Genomic DNA, 22,113 nt, shown 5'->3' on the forward strand with positions numbered 1-22,113 from the left:
TTTCAAGTTGATCTTTTAATCAGACACATAACACAGGTTTTATGTGTTCTCATGACAGACCAGCAGTACTCATGGTCGCCTTCTCAGCACTTCAATGAAGAAAGATATTCTCCTGCTCCGAGGAATATGAAAGGATTATCTGGTAGTCGCAATCAACCACAGTTATGTTCAGCTCATACTTGTGGCTTAGCATCCCCTGAAGATTGTGACCATACCCACGACCTTATCCACCATGGGCAGGAGCCAAGGCCGTCGTATCTCCTCAGCCCCACGGAGAGCTGCCCTCTGGACCACCACCGTTGCTCCCCCCGCAGCTCCATTCATTCTGAGTGCATGATGATGCCCATGGTAATGGGCGATCACATGTCCAGTAGCACTTTCCCCAGAATGCACTACAGCTCGCATTACGACTCCAGAGACGACTGCGCCATGTCTCACGGTAACCCTAAGATTAACCGTATTCCTGCAAATCTTTTGGACCAGTTTGAGAAGCAGCTTCCCCTTCACCGGGATGGGTTTCATACTTTACAGTACCAGCGGACCTCAACAGCTGCGGAGCAGCGCAGCGAGAGCCCGGGCAGGATTCGCCATCTCGTTCATTCCGTCCAGAAACTTTTTACTAAATCTCATTCTCTGGAAGGATCCTCCAAGGGAAATGTTAATGGAACAAAGGGAGACAGTCGAGGGGACGATCATCATCATGGGCACCATTCCAAGCATAGCAAAAGGAGTAAAAGTAAGGAGCGAAAACCAGAAGGCAAGCATAAATCTGGAATGAGTAGCTGGTGGAGCTCCGATGATAATTTGGACAGCGATAGCACTTACCGAACCCCTAGTGTGGTAAATAGGCACCATGCAGATCATATATCCCATTGCTACCCTGAGGCACTCCAGGGGCATTTTGGGGATCTCTCATTGAAGACTTCCAAAAGTAACAATGATGTGAAGTGTTCAGCTTGTGAAGGGCTACCAATGACCCCTGACAGTAAATACATGAAAAGGAGTTCTTGGTCCACGCTTACAGTAAGTCAGGCTAAAGAAGCTTATCGCAAATCATCACTGAACTTAGATAAGCCTCTGGTTCATCAGGAAATCAAACCTTCTTTGAGGCCGTGCCATTACCTTCAGGTAAGAGGAAGATTTTCTTGAGATTTTAATGAAAAGAGCATCACAGTATATGCCATAGTCATCACAAAAAATATACAAAGGTATCTCTCAAAGAATTTCTGTACGGCTCTCCTAACGCAGATACCAGATATTCCATTGAACTGAGAAATCTCTGGCTTTTGTCTTTGATTATAGACCACAGATTAAAAACTATAAAACAAGAGTGATATAAATTTGTTTCAGGTCAGTAGATGTGTTTTCATCTTTGGAATTCATACTGAACACCTTGATGAAATATATATATCACACTAAAAAGGGAGCAGTACTCTCAACAGTCTGAGAGCTAGAAAGAGTGTTTCAAATACATCCATGAATGGGTGATTTTAAAAACAGGCTGTAGGGAATCCTATTCTTGTGTTCTTTTATTCCTTTTCTCCATGTTTTTGTAAGTAACAGATGAATGGATTTACTGGTACCAAATTGCTTTGTTGTGGTGGTGATGACTCACATATTTCTTTTTAATGATTGGATCACCCAGGTTCATATTGAACTGAGTGTCTTTTGAAACCATACTATAACAACATCCGTGTTAAAAGATACATGGGTACCTCAGGGAGAGAGATATTTCAGACCTGGGCCTCAGACTGGTTTTGATGGTGCTCTGCACATGTGCTCTCTTGCAGCAACAAAGAAGCTCCCACTTTTTCCTACATTTAAATTTTATTAACTCCTGCTTGATGCCCTTTGCCACAAAGTCACGCTAATGTAACTATTTACCATGCTGCAAAATTATCTGGATCATAGAATGACGTGGGTTTAAAGAATACTTTCCGAAATACTACTTTTAGACATTTGAATAATTTACCTGACCTATGTCCAGCACAGTCCCATCACAAGTGACATAAGCACATCAGATTATACAGAGAACTCTAGTGGGTGCAGAGCAGAAAGGAGAGAGTACCTCAGAGGATGAATTTTTCAGTTAGCTTTGTCACCAGAAAAAAATGTAGTATACAAATATTCCTTTAATAATTTATACTAAGAATAGCCTGTACAGCCCACATTGTTCTGAGTATGTTCTCTTCTATTTCTTTTTAAGGAACTCCTCTTTCTCCAGAAATTCACTAATTCTCACATTAACATGGGGAAATCTCTAGTCCAGATCTATGTATTATGAGATTTTCAGTTTCTGTGGGCCCTGCAGAAATGACTGTACTTCTGTGCAGAGCTCTCTCCTCTCAGAGCTAGAGCTATATGATGGGGATGAGTCAAATTGGAAGAGCCAGATCTTTTCAAATGCATATGCAGACATCCAGGATCAATCCTCCCTACTGAAACAGGGAAAGTTTCTGATTGCAGAGAAAAGAAAATAAATTCCAGCCCTCAGAGCATTACCGTGCAAATTGATTCCAATCTAGACTGACAGCTGTGGTATTTTATCATATCCAAGTACATTCTCATGTATGTAAAATAGACTGCACTTCCCTGGAAGTTTTTGATCTAACTCAACGAGCCAGAGCTGGAAGTGCATCATGTGCAGAGACTTCCATTCTGTCTGTGTTCTGAAACCATGCATACAGCTGTGACATTACAGAGAAGTTTAGCTAAGATTAGATTTTTCCTTCCCATTCCATACTTCTACCCTGAAAGCTCTGATTCCTCTATACTCCTTTGGGTTTAGTGCTTTCCTTCTGAATCATGTTTCATCATTTCTTCTTCCCCATCCCTCCACTCCTACATCTCATGTGTCTTTGCAGATGCTATCAATTTTTAATTTTCATTGGCCTTCTCCTGACTCCCAACTTTTATCAGCATCCTCAAGTGAATGTGGAAGACTGAGCTCACAAACCAGCTTGGTTATCACCAAGCTTTAGATCCAGCCCAGTGACAGTCCTAGGGGTTGGAAAAGCACACTTCTTTACAGCCATTTTTTATGCTTTTTGTGAATTAGGATTGCTACAGAAAGGAATTTTCTTTCAGTAATTAGGAAGGCTTATCCAGCTTAAAATCCAGGAGATGTAAATTCAAATTTTTGCTGCACACAGACTTTGTGATCTTTGTTTTTAAGACCTTTAAAAATGGGACAGTACCCATTCCCTATTCACAGGGATCCTATAATCGAAATGTGTTACAACTCAAGTGCCCACTTACTACCACAAGGAATCTCTACTTGTGTCCAAAGCACTATACAAGGAATTCTATAACAGAAATATTCTCATTATAAAATATTAAGATAAAACATAGGTTTCATCATATCAGAATATGCCATTCAGAGTATAGATAACCCTCAGACTGAGTGGCTGGCTTATTCACTGCCCAAGTTCAGCAAACAAATTGAGGGGATTCTATTCTGCCAATGAAATAACTAATTGCTTGGTTTTGAAACTTCTGCTTTGAGGGATGTTGGGCTGTCATGATGTAATCATTAAGATCAGAAATATGTCCCATTATCACCTCTGCCAGGACCTTTCTCTCTAACCCAGGAAATGTAATTTTTTAACCTCTAAACACTTCAATTGCTTTATCTGCAAAACTGAGGAGGGATATTTAACTTTTCTTATGGCAGTGTAAGCAGCATCACTGAATAATGATTGGATAAAAATAATCATTAGGTTCAGTAACTGAGAAAAGTAGAGAAACATGTCAGAATCCCTACCCAGGAGATTTTACTGCCTTGCTCAAAAGTAGAAGGCAATGAGAATTCAAGGGATTATGAAGCTGATGTGCAGCAGCAGATTTCCCTGAGGTGCACAAGTGAACAGATTAGCATAAAACCCCAAGGCCTTTCACAGGGTCTCTGTTTTTAAAGTAGTATTAAATACATATCCTGACTGATGTTAGCTATATATTTTTAATTATTTTTAAAATAAAGCTGTGAAATTACAGTCTTTTAATGAATACACAGATATGTAAGCATACCTCTGAATAACAAACAATTAATGTCTATATTTATATATTATTATATTTTTAATTTTTTTTTCTACTACCTTTTTTCTACTTTTGTTCTACTACCTAGTTATATGAGGTTTATCAGGAGCCACCTCACTTTTCTATCTATTGGTTTTCTTCCTATTTTTTTTTTCATTATCTGCATGAAATATTTCTACTTCTATTTTCCATTGAGACTTTTGATATGCAGAATCTCAAACTGAAAAACCATGGCAGTCTTAGACCTGTGCTGTAGACTTTGTTTACTGTCTTATGTTTCTGAGCTTCCACTTTGTCTTCTGTCATAATTACTGAGCTTCTTTTCCTTCGAACTGAAACTCTGAAGAGTGAGCATAGGAATTTTCTTTCTAAGAAGGAAGCAACTAGCAAATTAACAAATGCCTGGGAAAAGGAGATAAGACAAGGGGTTTTGAAGTTGTCTCCTCTTTATATGCTTCAGTCGTGTCCTAGAGTTGAAAGCAAGTATTTCTTTAACCTGATAAATCTCCAAGCTTAATCTCTGGCTCCTCTTTTAGGGTTTTGCATTTCCTTTTCCACACAGAGTCCTTGCAGCTAAGGCATCTCCTTGGACTGGGAGTGTGGTGCTGTAAGTCAGAGGTGATTCAGTCAGCATGCCTTTTTCAAGCATGGGTGGTCATCTAGTCCTGAAGTGGATGGTTTGAGATAATTAAATCAGTTGAAACAAAGCTGTATAAAATAGTGATTATTTTTATCATTTAAAACCCAGATCAGATTTGCTTCACTCCTTATACAGCGGAGGTGATGGGAACACAAAGGAACAAGGCAGAGGGGAAGAGTGAGAAGCTCGTTTGGGAGGGCGTAATGTCAATCAGCTGACCAATTACCACCTCAAGAGCAGAGGACTACCATTTGTAATTGTACACTAACAGCATTTAGCATACCATATCTTGTGAATAATTTGCTGCAGTTACTGTGTATGGGCCTTTAATTTCTACTTTGAATCCAGACAAATTGAAAATTTCAATGCATTTCTGGGCAACAAACACTTTGCCACCTCACTCAGCAGCAAAACAGCCCAAGTAAAACACATGTGCAATAATGCACACTTTTTTATAGTATTAGCCATAGTAGCTGCTACTGTTTTACAAGTCATTTTAATTTTAATATAAAATATGTTAAGAAGAAGATAAATGAGCTGCGAGACCGCCTCTGTCTTCATCAGCTGTTTTGGCTAATTAGGGTTCACATGTGTACAGTGCAATGACTTTGATTAATTCCACTTTGATATGAGTACTAGCAAGGAGCAAAGATTTTTAACAGAAAAAAAAAGGATATGAACTAGATACCTGTGCTGAAAGGATGTGCACAAAAGAGTCACTTACGGTTTCCAGAACTGCAATAATTTTGAATTCTAGTTAAAGAAAAATAATTCCTACAGTAGAGCCAAAAGATAAGTGAGGGCATCACATTCACCGTGACTGTAGTTCTGGAGCACAGTGTGATGTGTCACTGATTAATAGTCTTTCCTCATTCAACAGCCTCCAAAGCAGCTAGCAAATGGGGTAAACATACCACGAGCTACAGTGAATGAGTCAGCACTAAAAAAGGAAATAGCATGTTGTTCTAAAAATGGCTTCAACCCACTCCTGTCTTCCTAGTGCAGTTGAGAGCGAGCGTCATCGCTTACAGCAGAGGCACTGCTAAGCATGTGGATAATAATGTCAGCTGTGTACTCCACACAATGAAAGAAAAGCACAGTTGGCCTCTTGTAAAAAGAGAAAGAAAAAAGCAGCAGTTTCAACAAGGCTCTTTGCTGGTTTAAGTTAGGCTGCATGGAGAAAACCTTTGAGGACAAGTTAATGGATAAATAGGCCTTAAGCCCTCAGTTACATTTTCTCAGGAGCTCTGCTGGTGGCCGTACGGATTCCCACATATTAAACCACTGCCCTTGTGAGGCACACGACTGCTTTGTACTCTCCCTCTGGTTTGCAAGGAGGGATTTTGAACTCAATGCACTTTTCTCAGCACTTCATCTTTGTGAAACTAGATTGTATGTGCTTGCTTGACATAAAACCCATGCATGAGCTACAGAAACTACATCCAATCCTCTACCAGTGAGTGCACACTGTGGAGCTAGCCAGAGCTAGCAGAGTTTTGATACTCACATCCAAATCACCATCACCCACGCTGCCTTCACAATGATTTATGACCAGCCACTACTGAAGAATTAACTGGGCTGTTTCCACAGCAGGAAAAGCTAGTATAGACAGTAGGGTAGCAGGGCAGTCTGCATCCTAGATCAGCATGGACAAATGCTGCAACATTTGGTTTCCTACAGCCACCCCTATGCCCTCCCAGGCAGCAGTGGAGATGTGCAAGACAAACAGGTAGTGCCCAAACAATAAGGGAAATGAAGGGACAGTTTTTTGCCCTATAGTCCATTCATAGTGTTAATGTCAGCCTGTAATATTTTGTGGAGCATTAAATAAAAAGGAGTAGTAAATCCTACACTTTCCTGTATTTACAGAATGCTGATGGGTTTGTGTATCACAAATCCTAGAATACTTAAACACCCCTAAGGGGGAAATACATTCAATCAATGATATTGTAAAGCAAAGCTCTGACCTAACAGCTGTCTTAAATCACTGGTATCTTGAATTACTGTGTTAATCAGTGATACAGGGCACTGCTTCCATGCCCATGTACAAGGATCCTCTTATTGGATAAAATGAATTACTGAAACTTTTTTCCAAACAAGAGTGGAAAGATTTCAGAGTTAGTATTTTCTTAAAGCTGCCAGAATATGTCCCTGTTACTGTGGAAATGTCAAAGCTATGAGTAGAAAAGGGAGGCCGTGATCCCACTGCCCTTTAATCAGGAGGAGATTTCCTCCTTTATGATGTTAGAAATGTGTTGCCAAATTGTTTCTCAATGTTCACTTCACTGAATCTGAAGGCTGACCTTTGCAGTTGTTACTCGAAGGTGTCACTGGCTCTGAAGAAGTTTCCATGCAGGAGTAACTTATGTTACCTACACTCAGGCCATCTGTCAGAGGAGTCTGCACTTGGGGCTGCAATGACTGCACACTGTCCTGGCCACAGGCTGGCTGCCTAGGGCAGACCCAGCTCCTCTCTAGAGCAGTCCATGCCATTCTTCCTGCAAGGATTGACTGTAAAAATGGTGAACTATTCACAAATGTTGCTTTGTGGTTTTTTTGCTCTTCTTTTTTTTTTTTTCTGGGTTTGACCATCTTACTATGCTGTGCTTAAAGTTTGTTTTTTAAAATAGAATTGCAAATGTGTTTAAGTAGCTCATTGTCCATATGGACAAGTTTCCTGGTACTTTGGTAGGGAAACACTTTTTGAAAAGTATGTAGATAGTTAAGCATTACACAGTAGAGAGGCAGGAGAAAAATACTCATTTTGCTCTGGAAGCTAGATAATTGCAGTCATCTGGACTTAACCATAAAAAACATTATGTCAATTTTTAGTTAAAATCAGAAAAAAACTATGAGAGGCAAATACAGCTGTTAAATAGCCTTTAAAATATTTATGTTTTAAAGACATGTACTGGTTTTTCAGTAGTAGACCTATAACAAACTGAAAAAAAAGTTATAAAATTTCTTGCTTCATTAAATAAGATGTTGTTTACCACAGGCCACTTTCTGAGTCAGCCCTGCACATGCTGCCTTTTAGGTTCATCCTTAGGTTCAGCCTTATAATAGCTCTGCAAAGTGGAGACCTTGCTCCTTAGTCTCTGGCTTATGAGGGGCTGTGCATTGTAAGTTTGTTGGGAGCACCTCTCCTTTTCTTTTTTTTAGGGGCATTTTTTTTCTCTTACTTTATACTTCTGTAACCTTGAATACTCTGCAGACTCTTGCCCAACTCAGAAAAGCTTTTAGTCAGCTTCAGTTGCTGATGCTGTGGTTCCCTGGGTCTCATCTGGTGCCTGTCAGTCAGGCAGCCCAGCTGGCAGCTGTATTCCAGGTGTATTCCCTTTCACCTGTAGGAAGAGACAGGCTGCAATTCTGTTTAGGTCTTTGGCCTTTGAATGCTTGGTTTAAGCAGAATTTTCATTTTATTCAATTTATAGAAAAAGATTTAAAGGAAAATGCAACCATGAGCTGGCCCAAAAAGACAAAGACATAGGAAAACAAACTCTGGGTGCAAACTCCCTTCCTTGACAGAAAAGCTGCTTGTGGCCTGCATGCAAAGTTCCAAGTTGTGATCTTTGATGTTTCTGTCAATTTCCCTTAGTACAATAATTGCTACCTTGTGCTACATCTATTCTATCAAATTACATGGTGTCAGGATGGTTTCCTTGGCACTGCATTCTGATCCTCAATACGTCTACGTTGCTCAGCAGGTCTCAGGGGTTTTTTTCATCCAAGCTAGCCAATTTTTTCCTAAATTCCCTCCTGAGCACTCTTGGTCCAGTACTTAGCACAGGCCAGGGTGTGTTCCTGGTAGCCACACTTTTTCAGAGGTACAGATTGCTTCACAGCATGGGGGTGAAGTGCTGCAGGGCAGACACCTCCAGGCAAGACTGAGTCTTTAGTGACCTGTGTTTGCCCAGCCCAAGGCAGTCACCACAACATTTGCATCCTTCTCTCTCCCAAGTTCTTGTGGTTGTGCAGCAGCACAGTCAGTTGGGGCAACTCACCAGCTCAGCTGAACACTTACCTTTTCTTATCCTTATTACTGTTGTAGGGTTATTTTTCAGGGAGCACTCTAGGTCATTTGAGCATTACTAGCATTGCTTAAAAACCTGAATATTGCTTAAGGAAAATCTGCCCCACTGAAGTTAATGGTAATATAATTTTAAAGTGGCTTGAGCTGACCACAAAGCAGTGTCCTTGATCACACACCAAAGGAAATACACAGCCAATTGAAACACAGGTTTCTTGTTTGAAACTCTGCTGGTTTTGTCTCTTAGATTGAAAGACTACAAACAGGTTCTTATGTACGTACAAGCCAAGCCCTCCCTTCAGTCCAAGTTCACCTTATAATAAAGCTCTGGCACAAGATCTCAGTGAGCTTAGCAGGCTAAAATCACCCACAGTGTGGACAAGTCCATGACTGCTGTCTGACCGCACCTTGCTCCACCACGTCAAAACAGCAGAGTCCTGAGGGCCCCAAAGAGACCCAAGAACACAGCAGAGGATTTCCAGGTGGCTGAACTGCAAGGATCTGTGCCATCAATATGAGCACAGATGGTAATGGGGCAGGAATTTGGCCCACTTTCATCCAAACAGTATAAACAAAGCCACAAAGTCCTCACACCAATTACAGTATTTAGCCATCCTCAAATTATAATTCACATAGTTGCTGGAGAACCAGTTGGGAAACATAGTGCTGGTTCTTTTTTGTTGTTATTGCTGGTTTTGGGGGTTTTTTGTTTGTTATTTTTTAAATTTTGTTTTGAATTTTGCTTAATTTAATTTTTTTATTTTGCTTGTGAGATATGTGTTATAAAACATGATTAAACTGAAAAGAGTGCAGTTCTTTAGAAAACACAGAAGCAATTTTAGTACATTGGACAGAAATCTTTCCTTCAAAGATTGCTTAGTGCAGTTTGCTTGGAACTCCCCATGAGAGAATAAAAGTAGGCAATAAATAATGCTGACAATGATTTTCCTCTTTGAACATCTCCCAGCTGGAATAGTATGTTTGTGGTCTGCATAGGTGTCCAGATTATTACCAAATCCCAAATTCCTGAAGTCAAGTTGTTTTCAACCCAATGTAAAGCATGTATTGTTTGGGATCTACATTATTTCCTTCCTCTTTCTGTAACACTATGGCTGTTCAGAGCAAAGCCTGGAGACAATGGCTGGAAAGATTACTCTTGTTTTCTCAAATTAGCTCCTGCCTTGATGGACAGTGTCAACTCACCTTTGGGAATGCTGCAAGAACTCTCTGTGCTTCTGAGCTGTCAAGAAGTTCAAGGAGTAGAGGGTGGCATGTGAAAATTAAAGCTAATTATGAAGAATGACATTGTTAGTGGTGAGGAGGAGTCCCTAGCATGTTTTGTAGAGACTTTTCAATGACTTTATTGCATAATTCATGTTCCTTGCACAATGAATCAGCACATTAAAAAAAAAAGCCACACAGAAGAAGCTAGTGAAAAATGTGCACTGAGAATTGTGGTGAGTTGTAGACACAAGATTAGCTACTGAGGAAACAAACTTCTCTTTTCAGATATTGCACTCTTCCTTCCTGCAAAACTCCCGAGCAACAGGGTCTAGAGTCTGCAGCCAGTAAACAGGGGAATGTCTTAGTGCCATCAACCTCAGAAAAATATTCTTGTAATTGCTTGGTGTTCCTTCTTGACTGAAATTGTTGAAAACACAGGAGGTCCAACTCCCATCTCCCACTGTAGCATCAAGGAAATTTTCTGCTAATGCAAAAAATCATCTCTGTCTGCTCTGCAAGATTGTCATTTACTTTCATCTACTTGCAGCTGTGCACAGAGGCTGTTTTTTATGAGGCTCTTGAAGACATGATTTAGGAGAAAACCTCTTACCTGCATTTCAGATTGTGTCATCTTCTTGACCAGGCTGAGAAAGCATGAAATTACAAAAATTATTTGTCTCCAACAGAGTGTTTCATATCTTATCCTTCTTCACATCATGCATAGTGTAATTTCATGTGCAGACTTCAGCTTCTGCTTCTAGTAAAATGTGAAATTTGTATTACTAAAATAAGATTTAGGTAAAAATCAATATTTCCATTAATTTTATATCTGCATGCTAATTAAATTTCACAGAACTCCTATGAGGTAGGTAATCCTCACTTTAACCTTTGGGAATGAGAATTATGAAGAAGTGATAGTCATCTCCCTCAGCTGAAGCCCTTTATTTAGGAGAGTTTCATTTTAGATAGTAAAGTAATCAGCAGTTTTAAGCAGATCAGCAGTTTAGCTGTGGAACAACTTTAAAATTCTGGGAGCTGTGAGCAAATGCCATGGAAATGGATGGAACAATGGGAGCAGGTTTTGAAATGTCAGTGGCTGTTGCCATTTTGATTGTTTTAGCTAAAGCCTAAACTGAAATAAACTTTAAAAAAATCAAATTAACAGTGATCAAAGTCCAGAAGAATGAACATTTCATTGTTTCTTCCAGTTTTATCATAAGTATTTCTTAGCTACAAGATTAGATGTTCACACTCCTAGAAGTAGTTTTAGGGGCCTAGATTGCCTATTTCTCATAAGGTATAAGGAAAAGCTTTTTCCCCCTGAGTGTAGTGAAAAATTAGAACAGGTTATCTAGAGAGGTTGTGGAGTCTTCATCTTTGGAAATATTGTAAACCCAGTTGGACACAGTCAAATTATCACTGAATATCCTGAGCTGGAAGGGCCCCGCAAGGATCACTGAGTCCATCTCCTGTCCCTGCACAACACCATCCCCAAGAGTCACAGAATGTGTCAAAGGGCGCTGTCCAAAGCTCTGTCAGGCTTGGTGCTGTGACCACTTCCCTGGGGAGCTGTTCCAGTGCCCAAACACGCTCTGGGTGAAGAACCTTTACCTGATATCCAACCTAAACCTCCCCTGACACAGCTTCAGGCCATTCCCTTGGGTCCTGTCATGGGCACCACAGAGAACAGCTCAGGGTCAGCCCCTCCTTTCTTCCCCTCACAGGCAGTTGTAACTGCAGTGAGTTCTTCTCCTCTCAGTCTCCTCCAGGCTGAGAAGACCTCAGCCACTCCTCATACAGCTTCCCCTGAAGGTCCTTCACCATCTTTGTAGCAGTCTGGGCAAGCTGCTGTACCTGGCCATACTTCGGGCAGAAGGCTGGTCTAGAGACCGCCAGAATCCCTTCCAACCTCAGAAATTCCATGATTTCTAGTTTTTTCTGTAGTTTTGTCAAATCCATCCCTGTTTTCCCTGACAACATGCTGGTTTTTTCTTCCTGAGAATCAGGGGACAGGCACACAGCTGAAGTCCAGTTAAGGGTCCAAAATCCTTCTTCTGTCAAATCTGGTCTGAGCACAATCAGTATGCTCAACAGGAAGAATAGAAACATACAATCATTTAAAAATGGAATGGAAAAAAATGGAAATTATCTTTAAGGCTATTGAGTCCAGCTGTTAACTCAGCACTGCCCAGTGCAGCACTATACCATGTCCCTAAGCACCACATCTACACATCTTTAAAATACATCAGGGATGGTGATTCAGCTGCTTACCTGGTCATCAGTCCAGTCATCAGTCTATTTTAATCAAATTACAGCACAGCATAAAACATATAAAATAATAAAAGAAGAAAAATAAGAACTCTACTCAAACAAATATGTATTGCTTCTTTAAAAGGGAGATAGAAATAAGATTTAAAATAAGATTCAGAAATCATTACTTTTGCAGCCATTACCTGGTCATGTGACACTCTAGGTATTGAGCTAAAAAATCAGTAGCAAGGGATATTTTAAGATATGAACTTCTAACAAGGAACAAGGATAGCAACATTTTATCTAAAGCAAGGAAATTTATTTTTATATTAACAAAGTTTCTAGAATACCCACTGTGAAGGTGACATCTTGGTTTCTTCTGTAGCCTACAGAAGGTCAAACACCATCTCTTCAGTTTCATGAATTGCATTATCAGCAGCAGTATGTACATCAGTTTGGAGCATAGGTACTTCTTGCTTTGTTAAGAAGCTGTAAAAGTTTTATCCAAACACTTTTTTACATAAAATTCATGTGAATGCTTGGCCTAGGGGCTATAACTAAGCTCCCTCTTTTCAGGTAAATCCCTGATCACAAAGCTGCATCACACCCTTTTATGTAAAGGAGTCCCTCTCTCCTAACCTCCTCCCCACAGAATCTGTGAGGGCTTCATGAAAATGCTGGGAGTGACAAAGAGAGGAGGAGAGCTCTCCAAACATCATTGATTAGAAGGAGGCCAAGAAAATCTTCCACTTCCACAGCTGTTTCATCATAGAAGGAAAAAATAAGGCTAATTTGAAAAAAAAAATCAACCAAAAACCAACAAACAACCAAAAAAACCCCACCTTTTTTCTGCAGAAGATGATTTTAGGATCTGACAGGGAAATAAAAGAAGGCCTTTCTGCTGCCTGTAATCAGATACAGTAAGTCCAAGAAAGGAGAAATATTTGCGATTTTTCTTTTGCTGTACATTCTGATTGCTAACAAAGATGGACTTTACGTTACTTTGCAGGAACTAACTCTCCTAAGTGCCTTTATGGGGAATTTAGGATCCTTCCTAGGGTTCTGGAATTAGCTCTCAGTTCAGCTTCATAATATGTAATAAGTGTTAGGTATCAAGTGCTTTATTAAAATCGACCCTAGGTGATTAATGTAAGATGTCAGAATGAATCAGTAGATGGACAATTGAAAGGTGTCAAATTTTCTGAACCTGGTGCTCCTTACAGCAACAGTGAATGACACTTATGAAGGAGACTCATCATTCTCTGTAATAGTCATAACCAGATCAGCAGCCAGACCTTGTCAGCCCCTTGTTCTTGCAAAAGGAAATTCATATGGTAATATGCAGTATAACTCCTCTGTGGATAGAAACTCCATATACAAGGATTCATGTTAACATCTAGAACAGAAGGAAGGCCTTTTTAGACATTATAAATATCAGCACTCATCACTGTATGTAAGTAGATAATTAGGGTAATTATTCTAAATTAGCGACTGCAAGCCCTGCAGATGGGAATTTCAGGGGCTGGTAACTATTGTAAGGTAGAATTTCTGCAGGTTGCAAAGCCCTTTCCATATTTTGGAAGATATATATTTAATCACCCTCATACATGATGGTAAATGTTTTTGTTAATATCTCAAAATGAAAATCTTTCCTGCACTTTCATAATGCTTTTACTTTTCTTTAAAGCTGTGTTGGGGTTTGAGATAGCCTGGATTTGGAAAGATGTTTCCAAGTACTTAACCTATCAGTTCAAATAAATTGAGAACTAGGCTGAACTGGGACTCAAATTTTGCTTCTATTCTCAGTCCATGAGGAAAAACAATGTCGAGGGTCCTTTCGTTTGTTTTTTCTTTTCTTTTTTATTTTGAAGATGGAAAAAAGACTATATATAAGACTAAAAAAGACTATGAAAAAAAAGACTTTTATTTTGAAGATGGAAAAAATCTCTGGATGAAACCTTCTGAGAAAACACATGGTCAAACTTCCTCACCAGGTTCCAGAAGCTTTTACTCTGCATTCATGGTATTGTGCTCCTTTGAATGGCTTAAGGGCAAAAAAAAAAAAAAAAACCAAAAAAAAAACCCAACAAAACCCAGATATTTTAATTGTGAAAAATGTTGTAACAACCATAAATGCTTCTGTGATAGCTGATCAGTTGGTCTAATTAGAAAGGGATTCTTGTTGCCTTGTGTACCATGAGCACATCACACCATAAATGGAGCAGGACTTTGTTTTTTAGCTTTGGTCTTTAGCTGTGATGTGAATTCATATAACTTATGAATACAGACAGCAAAAAAATGCAATCAACAGAACCAGTAATGCACATAACTTTAAGATTTGTCCTTATCACAGTGAAGAAGTTTAATTTTTTAGATACTTTATAGTACAAAATCAGTCATTCCTATCTTTTAAAATAAGATTGCAACTTCAATCAACAAATAAGCCTATGTTGTACTCATTTAAATCCAGTCCTTATCTAGTTATTTGAACATGGAATTTCAGACAAAATAAAGTTGAGAAAGTAATAATTTTCTGCATTTGAGCAAGTAAAAGGTTATTGATCAATGTGTTTTTAAACTTTCTATTTAATTATCTTTGAAGTGAAAAGAAGGAAAGAAGTTTGAAGCCTAAATAATCATTCTGTGAAAAAGTTATGAGGGGATTTTTTTAGAAAATAATATTAAGACACGATAATTCAGCTTTAGTAGTGAAAATTTAACAGTACACCTTGTAGTGGGCCTATGTAGATGCCAGTAACTGCTTTTTTGGCATTTGGATTTTGGCTTTAGCCATGCTGACATACATTTAATAAAGACTATTTAAAAATAAGAGTATGTTTGTACAATATCAAGTAATAAAATAGCTCTCTAATTCAGATTTTTACAGCTGTTAGAGTTGTCAGCTGTAGATTAAAAAATTAAATGCTGAATTTAATGTATATATATTTAGTATTTTAAACGACTGACTATGACTACTATGGCTATATGTACATTATCTTTTAGGTCTCATAGAATCATAAAAAACATTCCTGCAACTTTAATCTTATACATATTAGATCTGAGAAAAGAAATGAGGACTATGTATCAGACTTACAGGCTTCAGGTTTGGGAAGATTTTTGATGCTTGCTTTCACCATCCAAAGCTCAATAATGTGAAAAGTTTGTTTCTTTGTGTGATGCAACCATATTTCACTTAGATTCATGCTCTGTCCTATTATTTTGTATAAGAACATGACTTTTTTTTTCTCTGATAGTTATCTCTAACATTTTTCTGATATATGCAATCTATTTCATCTCTTCTTATCTGACTTCATCTTCAGTCTTTTTTTTTTTCTTTTTTCTATCTTAAGCTTGGGCTTTTAAATTTAATATCTCTATTTTTACTTGTTCACCCCCTTTTAAAACTTCATTTCTCCTTTAATCCCTTTTTAGGACTCAAAGCCCCAGCTCTGTTCACCTGCTGTGCAGGCTAATTCATCTGTCTTGAAAGGGCCATAGATGGCAAGCAGATCATGTTAATTTTTTAAACCCAGTCTCCAAGACTGCTGAAACCAATGGGAGCATTTGCTTCAGCTCCACAGTGAATTCTGTCCATAGAAGCTTTCAAATACGTTTGACTTGAAAATCTTTTTTGACATCGTGCTTTGCAGAAACTATTAAATATATGTCTAATTGAGATTTCAGACTTATAGTATATTAGTAAATAAAGACATTAAACTGCCTAATGTAGATGGAATAATAATGTTGATAAAGGATTTAAAGCTGCCAAGGGCATCTGCCTTGGTCACTGATGAACTCTGTCACATCCTACTTTTTAACTGTGAGTCCTGATCATGCATTACAGAGAGTTGCCTGTATCCTTAAAACAAATTAAATGCATAAGTATGCTTCTGGATTAGAGCCAGAAGACACAGAACCTTGGAAGATTAAATATTAAAAAAAAAAAAAAACCAATACTGGCAGAGACAGGCTGTGTTTAATCATAAGCATTGAAACAAGGCTGATTTCACTTTGGATTGAAGAATCCACTCCTGCTCAATTCTTTGGTAATTTGTGGTGAGGAGAGATTTCCATCCACCAGCTGTGGATTATCTGACTACCAATTTTACTGTTTGGAAATCCATTTGAACTGCATAAAGGCAATTGCAATCCTGCAACCTCATGAATTATTTAACTGGTTGGATTTCTGACATATTACAGTCTCTATCAACCATTTTGCAGTTTATAAATAGAAAAAAGACAAATTACCACTTTTTCTTTTTTTTTTTTCACAGAAGTTTGCCCTAATCCTAACCATTTATGCCAAGATCATGGCTTAGTTTATCTGAAATACACCATTCAGCTCCCTGAAAACCCATTATAAGGACTGCTGGTAATAAACCCCAAAGTGCTCAGCTTTCAATGAGTTATAGCTCTGAGATTCCTGATTAACTCATTGTTATCAGATTAAAATCTATGTGCAAACTTTAGGCTGCTTCCTGCAGTTTAGAGCATGTCTACAAATAGATATTGCAGCTCAGCTCACAATCCATGACTTCATTGCTCCTTGGGTTCTAACATTTACAAACTAAAAATTTCCAGCTCTGAAGTTGAAGTTAAATGGCAAAATCATTTAGGGTTCTTGGAAATCTCTTTATAACTGAAGAATAAAAAATTCATTACTTGTCTTTGTAAAATGAATAAAGGAAGGAAGTATTTAAACATATGGAAAGAATAAACCACATTCTGTGTGTGTGTGTTTTATGGTCTCCTGTAGGTACCTCAGGATGAATGGGGAGGATACCCAGCTGGTGGGAAAGATGAGGAGATCCCATGCAGAAGAATGAGGAGTGGGAGCTATATTAAGGCCATGGGAGATGAAGAAAGTGGAGATTCTGATACAAGCCCCAAGACATCACCAAAATTATCCGTTCGGCCAGAGTCATTATTAAAATCCATTGGGCAAAGACCACTGGCAGATCATCAAAAGTAAGCTACACTACACCTTTCTGGAAGTTGTCATGACTTGGATAACTTTTCTTTGTGTCTTATGGGCAACGGTCAGCTTCCATAGGGAAAAAAAAATCTATCTCTTAAAAGGTGATTTTTTTTTCACTTCATTTTAACTTAGTTACAGCTTTTTGTGGTTACTGGATGAAAACCTGATATCTTCTTCCATCCATGAAATAAACCTTCTACTTGTGAATGAGTTTGTTATGTTTACTGAAGGAAATGTATACTTATTTTATGCCAAAAGTTCAAAGTTATGGGTTTTTTTTCTCTAGAAAGATTGGTTTCTATTACAATTTTTGTTATTTCATTGCTTTCTCTGAAATAGAAAATATACTCTATTCTATACTAGATATAATATTAAATATACAATTGTACCATATATTGGGCATTTTACACCTTTTTTATCAGTGTAATGCTTTATGTATCAGCTATACTGCATCATACTCATTTAAACACATTGCGGAAAATTTTGTTTGACTGGATTATTTTTCATTCATACTACCATTCATACTACCTACAATATGGCCTATTAAATAACTAAAGCAAATCTTACAACTACAAGGAAGTATGTTGGAAGTTTTCCAATAGATCTTTATTTTCCTCTCCTTTTTATCTTTTCAATATATAATTTTATAAGTAAACTGTAAAAATTCTTGTCAGGAGAGTTTCAAAGTGGTAACCTGACTTAAAATCTACAGATTCTATTAATTTGACTGGATGTTTCTCATGGCTTAGCAAATTTATCTTTTTGCCTGGGATATAAACTAAAGAAATAGGGTATCAGACCCAGCCAGCACGGATTTAGGAGGGGTAGATCATGTCTGACTAACCTGATCACCTTTTATGACCAGGTAACCCGGCTATTGGATGCAGGGAAGGCTGTAGATGTTGTTTTTCTGGATTTCAGCAAGGCCTTTGACACTGTCTCCCACAGCATACTCCTGGACAAACTCGCTGGCCGTGGTCTGGATAGGAATACCCTTTGCTGGGTTCAGAACTGGCTGCATGGCCGGGCCCAGAGAGTGGTGGTGAATGGTGTCACATCCAGCTGGCGACCAGTCACCAGTGGTGTCCCTCAGGGGTCTGTGTTGGGGCCAGTTTTGTTCAACATTTTTATTGATGATATGGATGAGGGCTTAGAGTCTTTTATTAGTAAATTCGCTGATGACACTAAATTGGGAAAGAGTGTAGATCTGCTTGAGGGGTGTAGGGCTCTCCAGAGAGATTTGGAAAGGTTAGATGCATGGGCAGAATCAAACGGGATGAACTTCAATAACTCCAAGTGCCGAGTACTGCACTTTGGCCACAATAACCCCCTGTACCGATATAAGCTGGGGACGGAATGGCTGGACAGTGCCCAGGTGGAAAGGGACCTGGGGGTGCTGGTTGACAGTCGATTAAATATGAGCCAGCAGTGTGCCCAGGTAGCCAAGAGGGCCAATGCCATCCTGGCTAGTATCAGAAATGGAGTGGCCAGCAGGAGCAGAGAGGTCATTCTTCCCCTGTACTCGGCACTGGTGAGGCCTCACTTGGAGTGTTGTATCCAGTTCTGGGCCCCTCACTTTAGGAGGGACGTTGAGTTACTTGAGCGTGTCCAGAGGAGGGCAACGAGACTAATAAGGGGCTTGGAGCACAAGCCATACGAAGAGTGACTGAGGGAGCTGGGGTTGTTCAGCCTGGAGAAAAGGAGACTCAGGGGCGACCTCATCGCTCTCTACAACTTCCTGAAGGGTGGCTGTGGTGAGCTGGGGGTCGGCCTCTTTCTCCGGGCGATAACAGATAGAACAAGAGGACACAGTCTCAAGTTGCGTCAAGCGAGATGTAAGTTAGAATTAAGAAGCAAATATTTCACAGTAAGAGTGGTCAGATACTGGAATCATCTACCCAGTGAGGTGGTGGAGTCATCATCCCTTGAAGAATTCAAAAAAAGACTGGATGTGGCACTTGCTGCCATGATCTAGTGAACAGTTAGAACATCGACTGGACTTGATGATCTTATAGGTCTCTTCCAGTCTTGAACTTCTGTGATTCTGTGATTCTGTGATTCTGTGAAATTAGGAGTGAAATCTTGGACCAAGTTTATTTATTGTTCTGTAGGTAATACCGCACAGTTTACAATAGTGACTCACCTTTTCATAAAATAAAACAAAACCCATAGGCAAAAATCCTTTTGGGTTAATTAAATTGAATTATTTGCCTTGCAATCTGCAAGAAAGCCACCAACTTTCACTATTATTGAAGAGAAGAGTTTCCAACTTCATTGCTTCATTTGGTACTGGCCCAGCCACTGCTTGGCTGAGTTCTGGGCACTGTTCTCAGGGATCATTCCCAGAGACAGTTGGTTGCAGTCATTCCAGTTTTGGAGGGGATCTCTTATCTTATTCATGCCACAAACTGAAATATATTTTAGACACTGTTCTAACTTTCCAAGCACTTAGATCAAATAAAATATATTCTATGCTGTTCTTTGTTTCCAGCTATGGTTGGGCTCCCACAAGGGAATCTGAGTAGCAGCACAAATTTGCCAGTGAGTGACAGGTCTTGGTGCCTGCCCTAGGCCACTACAGCTTATAAACAAATTCAGACAGCAATTAAACATAACTAAACATACATATTCAAATAAGGAATATACTTCAAGGAAGAAAGTATTCCTGATTTGTTAAATCATGAAGACAGGTGGTTGTTAGTAGGCCAATACCAAATGTTGTGTCTTCTTTCATTTTTCCATGTGTTGCAAATACACCGCTCAGAATTTAATTGATTAAAGCACGAGTGAACTGCTGATGCACGTACTGGGCTTGACAGCTGTGCTTGTTTGTGGCCCCAGAGGATTTCATGGCATAGTTACCACTAACCAGTCAGAAAAGGAGGAAGCTTTTTGTAATACTGTAAAATACTATTAGGGGTTCTGTTGAAAATTTGTCACTAGCACTGGACTAAGAATAATTGAGCAGCCAGGCTGCCCCTGGTGACAGATATCTTTTAAGTCCTCAGTGTTTCTTTAAACTGAAGGGCAACACCTTGAATCTGCCAGCCTAACATTCACAGGTTTTTCCAGTGGACTTCAACAGAAGTGTGACAGCTATGCTGGTTCTTGTAAGTCTTTTTTGCAAAAATCTATAGATTTCAGCAATCCTAAAGGCAGACAGAAAATTTCTTCTTGCACAGAAATACCAAGTGCTGATCCTAAACTTGGGTTCTCACCACAAGCCATCTCCTCCCAGTATATCTGTCTCCCTGTCCCTGCAGTTGCCTTTTCTGTCTGGCAGATGTCTGGGAAGGATGCAGCAGTGGAAAATGGTTATGGAGCCTTCCTTCCTCCCCCAGCATAGCTCAGTAATCCCCACTGCATGCTGAGCACCATTTGTACCACTGATCATGCTGCTGAACCAGAAGCCAGGGCTTTGAACAGCATTCCTGCATGCATAACAGGGCTGAACAGCATTTCTGCCATGTGTTATGAGAAATTACATAATTCAAAATGTCAGCTGCATTAGCTGGTTTTTTAGCTTGTTTACCCAGATGGAGGGAGCTAGTGCACACAAATAAAATGGGGGTTTTATTCTCTTACTCCTCTGCTGGGGTGGCAGGGTAGCTCAGAACTGGGGTCTGCCAGACCACATTAATAAAAGCTGAATATTGATAGATTTGGCAGTGTAAAAACATTGATTGGCTGCAAAACAAAAGTAGATGGATTTCATAAGAAAAAGCCTACTTTTCCTTCACTATCCTGAATATAATAAAATGAAAATTAGAACAGCCTTCACTTAACCTTCAACCAACGTTTGACATGTGTGCTTTTCTCCTCCATTATTAGGCATCTTTGCAGTGATATTTTTCCCATTTAAATTCTGTTTATGCTTCGACAAAAGTAAGCTCTGATTTACTGGTTTGTGTTGCTCAAAGATCCAGCAAATTGAAGATTCAAAGTTTCTAAACAATAAAAATGCATTTTTACACCTGAATAAATAAATACAAGTAGATAAATGTAAATGAAATAACAGAAGCCTTAGAATTCCGAAATAATATCTTTTAAGTTGCTTTTGGAAAGGAGTATATTTTACTCCAAGTTGGGGAAAAAATAAAAAGGGAAGTTCATATTCTGCCACTGCTGGTTTATAGAGCTGACAGAAGCAGGTCATAGACCCAAGCACAGCCATCTGATCTCCACCTCTGGCAGAGGGAGAGCACAGCCAGCAGCATCCCCAGCCGCCCTCCAGCCTGGGCCACCTGTCTCACCTCTGCATAGTGCCAGGACATGGTTCAGGGACCAGCTCTGTTGGATGCAGCCACTCTCTCTGTAGGATAGGAAAGCTTGGCCAAAGGGTCAGGTAATGGACCTGGCTTATTTCTGAGCATAGCTATAGTATAAAGGGGCTCAATTTTTTATGGACGTTTCAAAAATTAAATGCAGTGAAAAATCTAGATCACTCACTGAAGATAAATGAATTTAAATTCTTACTTTATGTTTTAAAAAACTAAATAGTATGTTGCACTACTTAGTCCAATAACATCAAGTTGAAGCCAGTGTAATTTATTAGTATTATTAGGAAATTGCATTTGAGCAAATTATAATGCAATCAGACTTGCTGTGGTGGAGACAGGACACATACCTGAATCTACTTCCTTTCAACTCTTTGTTTTCTTGGAATGGTACCAGAAGTCCTATTTAATGTGGAAATTATGTTGACTCCCCGTAGCCCTGGGGAAAAAAATGTTGGGTTTTTTTTAATTATTGTTCACCGTGATTATACAAAATTGTTCAGATGTCAGTTTTGGTATGCTAGAAGTGAAATGCAAGCCCTTCTATTCAGTCCATTGTTTTCTCCTGTGCTGTGATGCTACTGAAGATGAAGTTAAACTGTGTTGGAAGGCAGTAGTTTGTAGAAGGTATGTCATCTACTGCTAGGCATTTTCACTTACATTAAATATCATTAATCAG

The 22,113-nt window shown here is 39.1% G+C and overlaps 1 protein-coding gene across 1 annotated transcript in view; it reads left to right on the forward strand.

Moving 5' to 3' along the window:
- DLGAP2 (DLG associated protein 2) overlaps positions 1–22,113 on the forward strand; it is a 300,323-nt gene that overhangs the window by 212,118 nt on the left and 66,092 nt on the right. Inside the window, exons 5-6 of the mRNA XM_058801632.1 lie at positions 59–1,128; positions 16,936–17,147. Coding sequence (XP_058657615.1) covers positions 59–1,128; positions 16,936–17,147 — 1,282 coding nt within the window. The remainder of the gene's footprint in view (positions 1–58; positions 1,129–16,935; positions 17,148–22,113) is intronic.

Source organism: Ammospiza caudacuta, chromosome 3 (assembly GCF_027887145.1).
Source record: "Ammospiza caudacuta isolate bAmmCau1 chromosome 3, bAmmCau1.pri, whole genome shotgun sequence".
In the NCBI taxonomy this organism is placed as follows: Eukaryota; Metazoa; Chordata; class Aves; order Passeriformes; family Passerellidae; genus Ammospiza; species Ammospiza caudacuta.